Raw genomic sequence first — 15,835 nt, forward strand, 5'->3', positions numbered from 1 at the left:
AAAATCAGGAATGTAAATTTAGTCACTTTATTGTCTATTTACAGATTTGAAGAGAGCAATGACACACCGTGAACTTGAAGAACTTTCCAGAGCAATAGAAACTGTGAAAAAACATGGATTTGAAGTGGAGTTGTCTAAGGAGCTCCTGGAAGCTAATCAATTACTAACCAGACTAAGAAGATTAGAACGTATTAGACATGAAATTTTGCAATTGAAACAATCCACAGTAGCAGAAATTAGAAGTTATCAAAGTCCACCTCAAGTTGTACATACTGTCATGACGTCTACATTCCTGTTACTAGGTCACAAAGAAAAGGAAACGAAGGTACTATATTTAATAGATATTTGCCTAATAATGTGTGAGATAAATTTGAGCAATCAATCAAAATATGGGAATTATGAAGCAAGTGTACATTTTGAAGATATATGTCCAAACTATGTACATAGATTAAGGAATATTTTGTCTGAAAACCAAGTAAAATAAGATTTTTTTCTTCAAATTTATGGATTTTCTTTCTTTTGGCTAATTAAGCAAAAGTGTAGAATATGCTATATTGAGGGGCAAAAATGATGTAAGCTAACTGTAAAAATCTACATATTTTAAAAGTAGAAGAGCAATATAATTCATGATTTTTGTCTCCCCTGCAACAAAAGTCGCAGTGTGCGAGACAAAGGTATTACTATCCGGCTTTGGCGGCGGTGTAAACTATTTGTATAAAGCTTTATATTTTAGAAAGTAGAAGATCTGGATGCTTCATACCTTGTATGCAGATACCTTATGTTACGAAGTTTCCAGCTGTCATATGCCCATTGTCCTTGACCTCATTTTCATAATTCAGTGACTGCTTGAAATAAAATTAACAGTTTTTTTTATCATGTAAATTTCTCACTTATTATGAGTAATAGGATAACTATATTTGGTATATGGGTTCCTTGCAACGTCTACATGTCTGTCAGACAGGGTTAACCTGACCTTGACCTCAATTCATGGATCAATGAACAAGGTTAAAGTTACGTGATTAGGTCCTTTTCTCAGATACTACAAGCAGCAGGTCAACTATATGTGGTGTATGGAATGATTGTACGGGGTACATGTCTGTCATCTGACCTTGACCTCATTTTCATGGTTCATTGGTCATTGTTAATTTTTTGTGTTTTGGTCTGTTTTTCAAGTTCTGTAAGCAATAGGTCTACTATATTTGGTGTATGGAATGATTGTAAGGTGTACATGTCTGTCTAGCTGGTGTCATCTGACCTTGACCTCATTTTCATGGTTCATTTGGTCAATGTTAAGTTTTTGTGTTTTGGTCTGTTTTTCAAATACTTATAGCAATAGGTCAACTATAATTGGCATATGGAATGATTGTAAGGTGTACATGTCTGTCAAGCCAGTATCATTTGACCTTGATCTCATTTCCATGGTTCATTGATTAACATTAAGTTTTTGTGTTTTGGTCTGTTTTTCAATTACCATAAGCAATGGGTCAACTATATTTGGTATATGGAATAATTGTAAGGTGTACATGTCTGTGTGAGAGTTTTTATTTGACCTTGACCTCATTGTCATGGATCTTTAAAAATGTTAAGTTTATGTGATACTTGTAGTAAAACCTTTATCTTTAAGACTTTCAACATAAAATCAATGGTGAGTAAAACAGGCGAGACATTTCAGCGTGTGCACTCTTGTTGTAAAGATGTTTTATGATTTGTGGGGATTTTGTTTGCATATGTGAGTTTTTCATGGTTTCATTTTCACGGTTCAATGACTTAATGAAATTTTGTTCTTGTTATTGTAAAACCATTGAAAAATAATTTGTAGAATGCTACAGTTTAATACTGCAAAGATTTTAATGACTTAAAACTGCAAATTCTTTAGGAATTGATTACACTACTTTCATTTTTTGAGTAACCTTAAGTTTTTTAAGTTGATTATAAATTACAATGAAATTGGATTTACAATTCAAGTTTTCTTCTGACTTTCAAATGGCATTTTATGGTTTTGTTTGTAGTTTTCGGAGAATTTCTTGTATGATTATTAATAACTGATTCGCATGTGTATTAAGTTATATGCTTCTACTGTCCACATGAAAAAGTAAAAATCTTTTTTGTGTAGCAAGTTTTTATATGACTGCAAAATTTTTGCGCCTGTTTAATGGTATGACATTGTCGTCGTTGTTTGAAGATATTTGGTTTCCAGATTTAGGGGCCAAAAAGGGGCCACAAACAAACAGGATAATAACTTGTGTATAATGTATATATGTATGGATCTCTTTAAAATTGTACATCAAGGTTCCATACCTCAAAAGGAAGGTTGGGATTGATTATTGGGGGTTATGTCCCAAACTGTTTAGAAAAAAGGGGCCAAAAAACAAGGATTTTCTGGTTTCCGGATAATAACTTAAGAATAAGTCTATGGATCTCTTTGAAATTGTACCACAAGGTTCCATACCAAAAAAGAAATGTTGGGATTGATTTTGGGGGTTATGGTTTTTAGGAAAAAGGGGCCAAAAATACAAATACATTGTACAAATTGCTTATTACTTGACCAATTTCAATGGGATTTAATTGAAAGTCTTGAATTCTTGGTGTTCTTCAATATACTGAATCTAATGTGTATTTAGATTTTGGATTTTGGGCCCCGTTTTAAATTGACAGGGTCCTCATTGAGGTCCAAAGGGTCCAAAATTAAACTTTGTTTGATTTCATCAAAAGCTGAATTATTTGGGTTCTTTGATATATACCAAATCTAACCGTGTACTCTAACATGACGTTCTTCAAACGCTTTGAGTACACACCCGTGGTAAAATATGAATATATTGTTTGGGCTGTTCCAATCGTACTTCCGCGTCATATGCTTTTTTATGAATGAGCTACCCGACGTCATAGAATGATGACGTAAGAATATAAGCATTTTACAGGAAAATACAAGCTTGTGAAACCGAAAATCATCACAACAAGGAAACGTAAACAAACGATGCTAAAATGTGTTATATAAGCCATTTTTTGTTTACTTATATGACATATAAATACAATTATCATTTAGATTCATCCAAACCTATCTAAATATGTCATTGTAAATAGTTTAAGCATGCCATTTATTCAGTTTTCTCCGTTCTTTTACATCAATTAAATAGTGCGTTTATTTATGGGAACGGCAAATAATGCCTTCACCTAGAGCGCTTCGATCCAAAAGAATTGCCGTATTTGTCCTATTAGAATCGAAATAATTCATGGGGGCTTGAATATATCCTGATTTTACCACGGGTTGTCCCTTTATGCCGTTCAAAGGGTTGAAAAATTGAATTCTTGGGGTTCTTTGATATGCTGAATCTAACCATGTATTTAGATTTTGGATATTGGACCATAATAGATAAATGTCCAATTTAAAATTTTGAAGTTCTTAGACTACATTCATTCTGTGTCAGAAACCTATGCTGTGTCAAATATTTAATCACGATCCAAATTCAGATCAAGCACTTTATTCAATGTTTAAAACTCTTCTTGAAGATATGGAAGACAGTTCAGGCATTGGTTGGTAAGACTGGTAAAGAGGGATTGAAGAGGAGGTGTATTGAATGTAAACCTGATAAAATTAATGTTACTGATGCTAAACGAGCTCAAACATTACTGGAGAAGTATGAACTGGATGAAATTAGGGATGTGTCTGCTGGTGCAGCAACATTTTATGTTTGGGTAAGATTTAGTTAGTCATAAGTCAAGTTTCCATGATTTTTTGTATGCCTCAATGAAGTTGAGGTAGATGATAGTACCCTCAGTGTCCATGTCTGTGTCCATGCCTATATCCAGATAATGGTAAACATACAGCTTTATAATTTTGTATGGAACTACATCTGAATAGAATGACCTAGTTCTATGAAATAAAGGTCATATGACATAAAATGATATAATATGGTGATAGATGTGTCTAGGGTAGTTTTAAAGGGTTCATTAATCTGTTGGTCCCTGGCATATCTGTGTTCACCATTATATAATATTTATCTAGCCAACTTGGAGACAATTACATATGTGGACAAAATTGTGGGACAGAATGATGGATGATACAAGTACTGTTGGACTAGAATGTAGTTCACAATGTATTTAAAAGAAACTGAATATCTTATCAATATGTTCACTAATTCTGAATTAGTTGCATAAAAAATACAGCATAAACCTTTCATTTGTTAATCAGTTTTTAACCAGGAATTACATATTCCTTTTTGAATATATATAATAGATTGTTTATTTAAATTGTTTGCTGTTGGAAATTTGGTGAGATGTGACCGCTTATTTCATATAACTTTGCCTTTGATCAACATAGGTTCTGTGTAAGCAATTTGGAATCAACTTTTAACATTAAAATTTTTAAAACTCTTTTATCATTTTAAATTTGCATGAAAAATTTGTGAACCTATGTGTAGAGTTTGAGCCAGTTTATCTGTTTAAGTTTTAAATTTACAGTAGTTGTCCAATTCATACAAATGATGATCTCATAATGGTTCTAAAAAAGACAAATCATTTGATTTCGTTATATATATGTTACCAAATTGTAAGAAAACAAACTTATCTGTATGAAAACAATCTAACTATATAAACAACCCAAGATTCTAGAAGGATTAGCTCTACCTACATAATAAATCAGCACTATTTTTACTCGTTATTCATGTACATGCAAAGGATTGTTAAAAAATTCCAAATTTTATAAATTTGAAAAAGTTATTGACATTATATATATTATAATTGATTGATAGAAATATGTAAAAAGAAATTATTTTCAAATGATAAACATTTTTAATTATTATTGAAATTTGATAAATATTTACGAACTATCTATAATTTAGTAATCACATTTTATGAAAATTAAGCTATATGACATATGATAATTGATTTCACATGGATTGATGCTGATTTCATCTCATTAGACACTTTCTGCCAAAGTTTTGTGTTTAAAATTTTACTTTCAGATTCAAAATGTTATATATATAGATTTTTTTATAAGTTCAAAGATCTGTAAATATAAATCGAATGATGTGTTAATTTAAATTCTAAATTTATACAATATGAAAGCAATTGAAAAAGAATTGGTATATATTTTCAAACAACAGCATTGAATAATTGCATATTGATTATAAAAGTCATTAGTAATTGTATTGTTCCTTTTTTTAGTCCATCACAATGATAGAAGAGTTAATGGATATCATAGCCAGAAAAGAGGAGGCAGCAGCAGCCAAACAAACAGAAGAAACATAGATCATCAACATAATAAAAATATCCATGATAGAATTGTAACCTATTTGACATATTGTTTGTGGACATATATTACTATTTTAATTGATGCGTAGTATTTCAGCTCCTTGTTAGGGTCTCTAGAATTTAAATCATTTGGCATCTTTACAAGATGAAATGCATATTTTCAAACATTTAGTTTTATAAGTGATACTAATTTAAGGAAATATGTAATTTTAGTTATTAGGGTTAAATCAAAAACAGTAGTGGGATTTCTTGGTATGATGATGACCAAGGAAGCAGGGAAAGTTTATCTGAAATGGTCACATTTCTGATGTTTATGGAAAGAGTTTATAAATAAATAAGGATAAATGGTGATTAATGTATAGGGGAAAGAAAATTCTTTTTTTCTAAGATGAACATTATAAATTTGTAAAGTGAAAACAAAATTAATTTTGAATATATATGCAAATCACAAGAGTAGATTAAATATTTTAGTTAAACATAAATGTTTTGAAATTTTTGTTAATTAATAAATAACTTGTGTTATAATTTAATTTATATAGAAAGAAGGCTAATTTATTTCTCATTGTTATCTCAATCCGTCCCTTTACTATGTTTTACTAACATTTTAATTTTAAATATAATTATTAGGTTTTTTATATGTTTTTTTTTACGTCTTATTTTTTTTTGGAATTTTCAAAGTTTGTTAGTGTACCTATATAATAGAAGATCCAAGTTTGATATATTGACTATATATATTTGAGTTATTTTGCTACTCTCGAAAGTCAAGAAAGTAAGTTTGTTTACAGTATAATATTTGAGGTCTTCTCTCTGTGGAGACCATTTGAGATATTGCTCTATCTGAGTAGACCATTTGAACTATTGCTCTATCTTTTGAGACCATTTGAGCTATTTCTATATCTGTGGAGACCATTTGAGCTTTTTCTCTATCTGTGGAGACCATTTGAGCTAATGTTCTATCTGTGGAGACCATTTGAGCTAATGTTCTATCTGTGGAGACCATTTGAGATATTTCTCTATCTGTAGAGACCATTTGAGCTATTTCTCTATCTGTGGAGACTATTTGAGCTATTTCTATCATGTTGTGTGACTTGTGTCCATTGTCTTAGTAATAGTTGAGTCTTCTATTTATAAAACAAGCATACAAATTGTGATCACTCTTCTCAGATTTGATACTCAAATTGTGTCTCATTACAGTACCATATCTGAATTTGCAATGCAATTTAGACACACTATTATTTAGATTTGATTTTTGATTTTTGGTGTTTTAAGGCCACTTTTAAGCACCGCTTTTGGGCTATTTCGTGGCGGCCAGTTTTTATTGGTGGAGGAAGCCGGAGTGTCCAGAGAAAACCAAGACCTTCGATAGGAAAACTGACAATCCTAGTGAATTAAGATTGGAGTCGAGTGCACCGTGCACGAGCGGGGTTCGAACTCACAACCTCAGTGTTGACTGGCTAGTGATTACAGTAGTAACTACCGGTACTTAGACCACTCAGCCACCGAGGCCCCCACTATTATTTAGACGAATTGTCCCTGTAATAAATACTTTTTAAAATTATATCAGATGTGTTCTGTTACTACGATAAGATAGTAAGATAAAATTTAAAAAAATGGCCTTACCACTTTATACACTTTTGGTAGAGACAATTTGCAATCATTGCATATCACTCTTCAGATTTAGTTGAATAATATGCAATTATTAGAATTAAGTTTGTTTTTACAAAAAAATTTCTCTCTTGTTTCTACTTTCCTATTCAGCAAATACAATTATTTTAAACCAAACTATCAGTGAAAAGCTACATTTGAAGTTCTTGACATATGCAATATCCCAAGGTTATGTTTAGCCTTAAATGCTGACAGGCATGAAGAGGATAGGTGAGGTTAGGTAAGTTTGAAGCTGAAATGTCGCTAAAAGTCTATGAGTATGAAGCTAAAAACAACTTTTTCGAACATTTCTGAATCATTTAATAAACTACCGTAATAAATCGTGTATAGTACACGTAAGTAAAAGTAAAAAAATGCCTTTTTATATTAGACATGTCCATAGTTCCATGTACAAAAAAGTTGTCTGTTTACTGTTCCTTGATCTTGCATACTTTATATAGTCCTATTAGTACTCTTGTATCATTCATTTATTAAATTTTGCAAAAATAACTTTACTGTTGACAGTAAACAATTGTATTGTTTATACATTTTCTGGGCTGGCCCATACAGCATTTATTCAATGCATAGTTTATATTTTAATAAAAATGTTACATTATAATGTGTTTTTATTAGTTCTGTGTTTTATGACCCCGCAGCAAGGCAAAGGGGGCATTAAGTGGTACCCTTGACCAACCTTCCCTCAGTCTGTCCCGTTTTTGTTTCCACTTAAGTTTTACTCATTCAAATTTTATGAAACTCATACAAAATGCTTAGAACCAAAATTCGCAGACAGAGATCGAATTTGGGCAGTGAGTCACTTACTGTTCTAGAGGTATGCCCCTCTATAACTTGGAAAATTGCAAACTATTTCACATGTTTTTTCAACTTGAGCAAGGCCTTTTGTTACGAAATTTTGACAAAAATCATTTAACATAATACAAGGTCAAGTTAAATTTGAAAGAGTAATTCCCCTTAGTTACTTTAAAATTTGGGTTTTTTGGTTTCAAGATCGAATGAAAATACCATTTGACCAATTATTTTGACATTTTAAGGCAATGCCATGGACCATGAAATACAGGTTAAGTTTAATTTTGATGGTTTTGCCATTATGGCTGAAGAATTCTGCCCTTAGTTACCTTAAAAGTTGCAGTTTTCATCAGTTTCAGGGTGATAATTAAAATACAGTGCTGCTAGACTGAATCTTTGGACACTTGAAAATAATGTCATGGACCATAAAATACAAGTTCAATTTTAATGGTCTTGACATTTGCGTTAAAGCTATATGCTGTCTGTGTGTCACAAGTTCAGAATGATTACTAAAGTTACCACTATACAAAATTCTTTTGAAATTTTAACACAATGTCATAGACCATAAAATACAGATTTAGTTTGAAGGTTTTGACCTTAACTATTCAAAAGTTATGCCCCTTAGTTACCTTAAATTTTGGTATTTCTTGATTACTGAAGGATAATTATAGTACCAATACCAAATATTTTGAAATTCGAACACACTGCAATGGATCATAAAATATAGGTCTTTTTTTTTTATGGTTTTGGCATTTACTGTTCAAGAGTTATTCCCCATAGTTACCTTCTTTTTTTTATTTCCAGTTTATAATGAAAGGACTGATTGACAAAATCTTTTAACATTTTCACAATGCTTGAAACATAAGATATGGTTCATGTTTGTCAATTTGAATTTTGATAATGGCATTTACCATTCATTTTTAGCTCACCTGGCCCGAAGGCTTTTCTCATCACTTGGTGTCCGTCGTCCGTCGTTGTCGTCGTTAACTTTTTACATTTTGAACTTCTTCTAGAGAATCACTGAATGGAATGAAACCAAAAAATGACATGAATGTTCCTTATGAGGTACTGACCAAGTGTTGTTACTTTGTAGCCGATCCATCATCCAAGATGGCCGCCAGCGAGGGACTTCATTTAACATAGGACCCTATGGACAATACATACAAATGTCTTCTTTTAGAGAACCACTGAATGAAATGAAACCAAACATGGCATGAATGTTCCTTATGAGGTGCTGACCAAGTGTTGTTACTTTGAAGCCGATCCATCATCCAAGATGGCCGCCAGCGGGGGACTTCGTTTAACATATTACCCTATGGGAAATACATACAAATGACTTCATTTAGAGAACCACTAAATGGAATGAAACCAAACATAGCATGAATGTTCCTTATGAGGTGCTGACCAAGTGGTGTTACTTTGAAGCCGATCCATCATTCAAGATGGTTGCCAGCAGGGGACTTAGTTTAACATACGACCCTACGCGAAATACATATAAATGTCTTCTTTTAGAGAACCACTAAATGGAATGAAATAAAACATGGCATGAATGTTCCTTATGAGGTGCTGACCAAGTGTTGTAACTTTGTAGGCTATATATCAAGCAAGATGGCTGCCAGCATGGAACTTAGTTCAACAAAGGACCCTATGTGAAATACATACAAATGTCTTCTTTTAGAGAGCCACTGATTTGAATGAAACCAAACATTGCATGAATATTCCTTATGAGGTGCTGACCAAGTGTTGTTACTATGTAGCTGATCCATCATCCAAGATGGCCGCCAGCTGGGGACTTCTTTTAACATAGGACCCTATGGACAATACATACAAATGTCTTGTTTAGAGAAACCACTGAATGGAATGAAACCAAACATGGCATGAATGTTCCTTATGAGGTGTTGACCAAGTGTTGTTACTTCGAAGCCGATCCATCATCCAAGATGGCCGCCAGAGAGGGACTTAGTTTAACATAGGACCCTATGGTAAATACATACAAATGTCTTCTTTTAGAAAACCACTAAATGGAATGAAATAAAACATGGCATGAATGTTCCTTATGTGGTGCTGACCAACTTTGTAGGCGATCAATCATTCAAGATGGCCGCCAGTGGGGACTTAGTTTAACATAGGACCCTATGGGAAATACATACAAATGTTTTCTTTTAGAGAACCACTGAATGGAATGAAACCAAACATCGCATGAATGTTCCTACTGAGGTGCTGACCAAGTGTTGTTACTTTGTAGCCAATCAATCATCCAAGATGGCTGCCAGCAGGGAACTTAGTTTAACAAATGACCCTATGTGAAATACATACAAAAGTCTTCTTTTGAAGAACCACTGAATGGGATGAAACCAAACATGGTAGGAATGTTCCTTATGAGGTGCTGACCAAGTGTTGTTACTTTGTAGCAAATCCATCAACCAAGATAGCTGCCAATGGGGGACTTAGTTTAACAAAGGACCCTATGGGAAATATATACAAATGTTTTCTTCTAGAAAACCACTTAATGGATTGAAACCAAACATTGTATGAATGTTTCTTTTGAGGTGCTGACCAAGTGTTGTTACTTTGTAGCTGATTTGTCTTTGTCCTTATGAAGTCATTTTCTTTTAGAGAACCATGTGTACTTCGTAATTGTTGTTTATATGAATTTATTGGTAATTTCTGTTAACTTTACAAAAGTCTTCTGCTTTTGATAAAATTACGGGGCCAATGTTAAACCAAATTTGGCCTCAATCATTATTAGGGTATCTGTTATGATTTTAATCTATTTTTACAAGATTTCCAAAACCAAAGTAGAATCAGGTGAGCGACACAGGCTCTTGAGAGCCTCTAGTTTTTTTGTGGGGGTATCTGTGATCACTAAGATATCACCTTATTCTAGTTTTATAAACTGTTTGTTTAGCCTGATGATTATCATCCATCATATATTCATTTCTAATAGGAACATATTCTTTGTTTATGAGGACATCCAGTGGTTTGGTCATATTTGCATTTTTGCAGATCTTCAATTGCTGATAATTTTTGCTTTTTACAGTGTTAGCCTATCTATCATACTTTTAAAAATTGTAAATTCCAGATAATTTTCCAAAACTTTATTTAAAAAATAATCGTAATTTAATGGCAATAGCTCCTTGAGGAGTCATTAAATGGTTTCAGTCACTTGGCATTTCTGTAGATCTTGTCTGACTGATCATTGATAAGATAATTGACAAAACACAAAAATGTGATTTAATGGCAATAATTTCTGAAAGTTTCGTTCATTAAGGATTTCTACCTATCTATTATAGTTCTCCAGATATAAGATAATTTGTCAAATAAATCCTATTTTTCTTATGGCAGCCATGTTTATTGATTGACCCAAAAAAAAAAACAACATAAATTTTATACAAGATATCCTAAGGATCATTCACCCCTATTTTGGTTGAAATGGGTTCATTTATTTCAAAGGAGAATCTCATTGAAAAGTTTACGACGGACACAAAATTAGGATCGGTCGGTATACATTTTTGTAGATCTTGTTTTGTTGATTATTATTACATTAACAAGTTTCTCTCTAGTTTTCAAGATTATAGACAAACTTTCCATTTTACCCCTATGCTCTGTTTTACATTGTAAGCCGCCATGTCGACCATGTTGATTGGTGGGCAGAAATGAAATTCACAACTTCAATTCTGGACACCCTAAAGATCACTCACACAAACTTTGGTTGAAATCTGTTCTGTAGTTTCAGAAGAGATCTTTGAAAAAGTATACGACGGATACGAAAATTAGTCAACAAGTCGTATACTCCTGGTTGCAATAGCATTTTTGGAGATTTTGTACTTCTGATTATGTTTCCTTTTTACAGTTGCTACTTATCCTTATAGTTTTCGAGATAATAGACAACAGCTGTAAAATAAGCAAAAAATCATTTTTAACGGGCAATAACTCCTTAAGTCATCTGAACATTTTAGTGAAAGAATGAAGTAGGTAGATATCAATGACATTGTGAGCATTTTTGAATAGTAAGATTTTCTCTATTACAGTTTTCAAGTTTTAACACAATTACTGCATTTTACCCTTGTGTTCTTGTTTTCAGTCGTGGCAGCTATGTTTGTTGACTGACCGCAAAGAAACCACAAACTTTATACGATATACCCTAAAGATAATTCAACCCAAGTTTGGTTGAAATTAGTTCAGTGGTTTTATTGAAGAAAGTTAAAGGGGCAATTTTGGTTGAAATGAACACAGATTCTGAAAATAGCTTTGATTGACCCGGACGAATGCAAGATGCAAATGCTACATGCTTACAAGGACGTATATATGTTAGTAGGGCATTCCATCATCGGACATATTACCCTGATTTTCGATCCGTTGTTCGTTGTTCTTACTCCTTAGTATGTTTGATAGAGTAGCTGCCTATATATTTTAAGTCATTAGTTTCTATAGCTGGTTGCGGTTATAACAACAGATGCACTTGAGAATAGAACGCTACCACGAAGTGTGACCAATATAAGCTTGTCTTTTGATCTTTACCACATCTCCTTATTTTTATAACAGACCGGGACAACAGACATGTTGACAAATCTATTTTCATAATTTGATTATCCCGAAATAATGATTTAGAGTGTAACGGTAATAACAGGAATGTATCAATATCGATGTAAAAGAGAAAAGATCTCAAGCAATGCAACAGTTCAATATAAGAATTTTCTTTAAATCAAAGAAAGGTTCGAATGTAAAAAGAAGATGTGGTATGATTGCCAATGAGACAACTCTCCACAATAGCCCAAATGACACAGAAAGTAACAACTATAGGTCACCGTACGGCCTTTAACCATGAGCAAAGCCCATACCGCATAGTCGGCTATAAAAGGCCCCGAAATGACAAATGTAAAACAATTCAAACGAGAAAACTAACGGCCTAATTTATATACAAAATAATGAACGAAAAACAAATATGTAACACAGCAACAAACGACAACCACTGAATTTTAAGTTCCGACTTGGGACAGGCACATACAGAATGTGGCGGGGTTAAACTAACCTGGGACAGTGGTGTAACAGTACAACATAAGAACAAACTATAAAAAAGGTCTTTTTGACATTGAAACATCGTTTTTTATTTATATTGTGTCATAGTTCAAACTTATTCGTTCAGTGTATATTCACTTGTTTTTGTTATTGTCTTTTTGATCGAGTTATGCCATTTAATTGATATTTTATTATGTGTATTTTTATGTTGTAATTTTATACCACTGTTTCATGTTAGGGTGAAGGTTGGCGCCTGTTAAAACGTTTAAACCTGCTGCATTTTTATATACCTGTCCTAAGTCAGGAACCTGTTGTTCAGTGGTTGTCGTTTGTTGGTGTGGTTCATAAGTGTTTCTCGTTTCTCATATAGATTAGACCGTTGGTTTTCCTGTTTGAATCTTTTACACTAGTCTTTTTGGGGCCCTTTATAGCTTGCTGTTCGGTGTGAGCCAAGGCTCCGTGTTGAAGGCCGTACTTTGACCTATAATTGTTTACTTTTTACACATTGTGACTTGGATGGATAGTTGTCTCATTGGCACTCATACCACATCTTCTTATTTATATTAACTCATCAGATGGATAAATAGGAATACATTTAACAAAAACACAAAGCGGACGGGGACGGGTACTTGTACATCCCAACAACAAAAAGAAACTTAGTACAGATTTGAGAGTACTCGCAGTTACTGACGGCTAGTTCAAAGCCAATAACAACTAATAAAAAAATCATGCATCTAAGACTAAATTTTCAATCAGTACACATCCAACATCCAATAGATTAAATGTACAAGGCATTGAATGAGAAAAATGTTACTTTAGCTGCAAAGGAAAAATGGGAAAACCATCTTCTTAATTTGACTAAAAACCGACTTCATGTAGAAAATATAATAGAACCACAAAGCCCTGCTGGTTTAATATAGAATTATGGGAACTAATACACTGCTTTTTTAAGACGAAGATAAACAATAGTAATATTTATGTAAATTCTGCAAAGAAGAAACAGAGACCATAGAACATCTATTTTGGTCTCTAGCTTCTGACATGCACTAAACTATTGGATTTTTGAATTGACAATTATTGTACTTCCTTGGAGTATCAAAATTATTTTTTTTGGTAACTTCGAAAATATTGAATTGAATTTTGTAAAAAAATAAAAATATTTTGCTTACAAAATACTATATTTACCGAAAAAATTACAAGAAGTATTGACAAATTTAAATCCTAAAAAAAATATTGAAAGGAAAACTTGAACTTAGAAAAATACATTTCACTTAAAAACTTCTCTGAAGATGAATATAACAAATACTGGTGAAGATGAATATAACAAATACTGGAGTCCCTGCAGTCTGTTTCACAAAAAACTTACGTCGAAGATTAATTGTAAGTCATGAACATTTCAGTATACTTACGACTAATCGTAGTCGTAAGTTTCTTTGTGAAATCGACTCCAGTATTTGTTACATAGACTTAATAATCAACGTTTTTTGTTGTTGTTTTTTTAAAAGTTTGATTTAACCACCACAAATATATAACCATTATATTATTTATGAAATTAATCCTATGTTATAACATTGTATATTCCATTGCTGTTATGATTTTAAATTACCTTGCTGTGAATATGCCATTTGTATAAAACTTTGTTCATACATGTTATGCCGGCCTATTTGTTACAATATACAATATTTTTTTTACAAAAAACAGTTACAGGGATGTACAGGTTTAGAAGGACTGTAGTTTGAAGATAAAGTTAGCTCACTTTCAGAATCTCAACCCAGAAAATCAGGATAAGAACATAGCGAACACAATTTAGGCATGTTTTTTCCTTTTTAGTTCACCTGGCCCGTAGGGCCAAGTGAGTTTTTCTTGTCACTTAGCATCTGTCATTCGTCGTCATCCGTCGTCGTCGTCAACTTTTACCAAAAAATTCTCCTCTGAAACTACTGGGCCAAATTTAACCAAACTTGGCCACAATCATCATTTGGGTATCTAGTTTAAACATTGTGTCCGATGACCCCGCCTGCCAACCAAGATGGCCGACATGGCTAAAAATAGAACATAGAGTAAAATGCAAGTTTTGTCTATTATTTTGAAAAACGTTATAAATAGAGAAAATCTGACAGAGCTAAAATGTTCAGAATGTTGAGCTCTTCTAATTGTTTATATACGTCAAAACTGTCAGACAACTTCTTATAGGAGTTATTGCCCTTAAATAACAAATTTTACATTTTTTTTCATTTTTGCCTATTATCTTGAAAAAAATGATAGATAGAGAAAAACTTTAAATTGCAAAAATGATCAGCAAAACAAGTTCTATAAATAAGTATGATTGTCGAAATCGTCAGTCAACTCCTTATTAGCGTTATTGCCTTTTGATGACGATTTTTACCATTTTTTTGCGTTTTTGCCTTATATCTTAAAAATTATAATAAGCGAAAACGATCAGCAAGACAAGATCTACAATTAAGAAAATTTGGAGGAAATCGTCCGACGACTCCTTATTGGAGTTATTGCCCTTTAATGACGATTTTTACAAATTCTTTTTTGCGTTTTGCCTTATATGATAAAAATTATAATAGATAAATAGACACTTTAGATCACAAAAATTACTCTCTTTTGTGTTTTGAGTAAATTCTAAAGAAGATAGAGAGAAACTAAAAAGACTAAATGATCAGTAATATAAGATCAACAAAACAGAGATTTTTGTCATGAATTCTATTCTCGTCTACAATGTTGGAGAATGTCCTTTGTTAAATATGCACATAGACAAAGGTGAGCGACACAGGCTCTTTAGAGCCTCTATTTTTTTTTATCACTGATGTCTTTATATATATTTGACAAAAACGAAATTATAATGTTCTTTCAAACTGTTATGCAATACACATTTTCATGAATACGGGAACAATCGTTGCATGATGTTTACGTAGCGACTGGTACAGCTGTGCTTAATGCCCTTACACAACAATGCATGGTTTTTTTCTTTAAATTCATTTGATCTAAAGGTCAATGTCGTTTAAACAAGTATGCCGTTGGACTTTGTACCATCCCTGCTCGGTTGGTGTGATCGGTTAATGATTTGACAAAAATTAAATATAATGATCTAATTAATTCTTTAGTG

The 15,835-nt window shown here is 32.6% G+C and overlaps 1 protein-coding gene across 6 annotated transcripts in view; it reads left to right on the forward strand.

Annotated features, from left to right (window-relative positions):
• The window catches only part of LOC127728511 (trichohyalin-like), a 30,967-nt gene extending 23,450 nt beyond the window's left edge, over window positions 1–7,517 (forward strand). For all 6 annotated transcript variants that reach the window (XM_052235915.1, XM_052235905.1, XM_052235943.1 and 3 more), the window contains 3 exons: window positions 45–325; window positions 3,508–3,693; window positions 5,164–7,517. In XM_052235915.1, the coding sequence (XP_052091875.1) occupies window positions 45–325; window positions 3,508–3,693; window positions 5,164–5,247 (551 nt within the window). In that variant the 3' untranslated portion in view covers window positions 5,248–7,517. The remainder of the gene's footprint in view (window positions 1–44; window positions 326–3,507; window positions 3,694–5,163) is intronic.
• The last annotated feature ends 8,318 nt before the right edge of the window (window positions 7,518–15,835 follow it).

The sequence above is a fragment of the Mytilus californianus genome, unplaced genomic scaffold (assembly GCF_021869535.1).
Source record: "Mytilus californianus isolate M0D057914Y unplaced genomic scaffold, xbMytCali1.0.p SCAF_1, whole genome shotgun sequence".
NCBI lineage: Eukaryota > Metazoa > Mollusca > Bivalvia > Mytilida > Mytilidae > Mytilus > Mytilus californianus.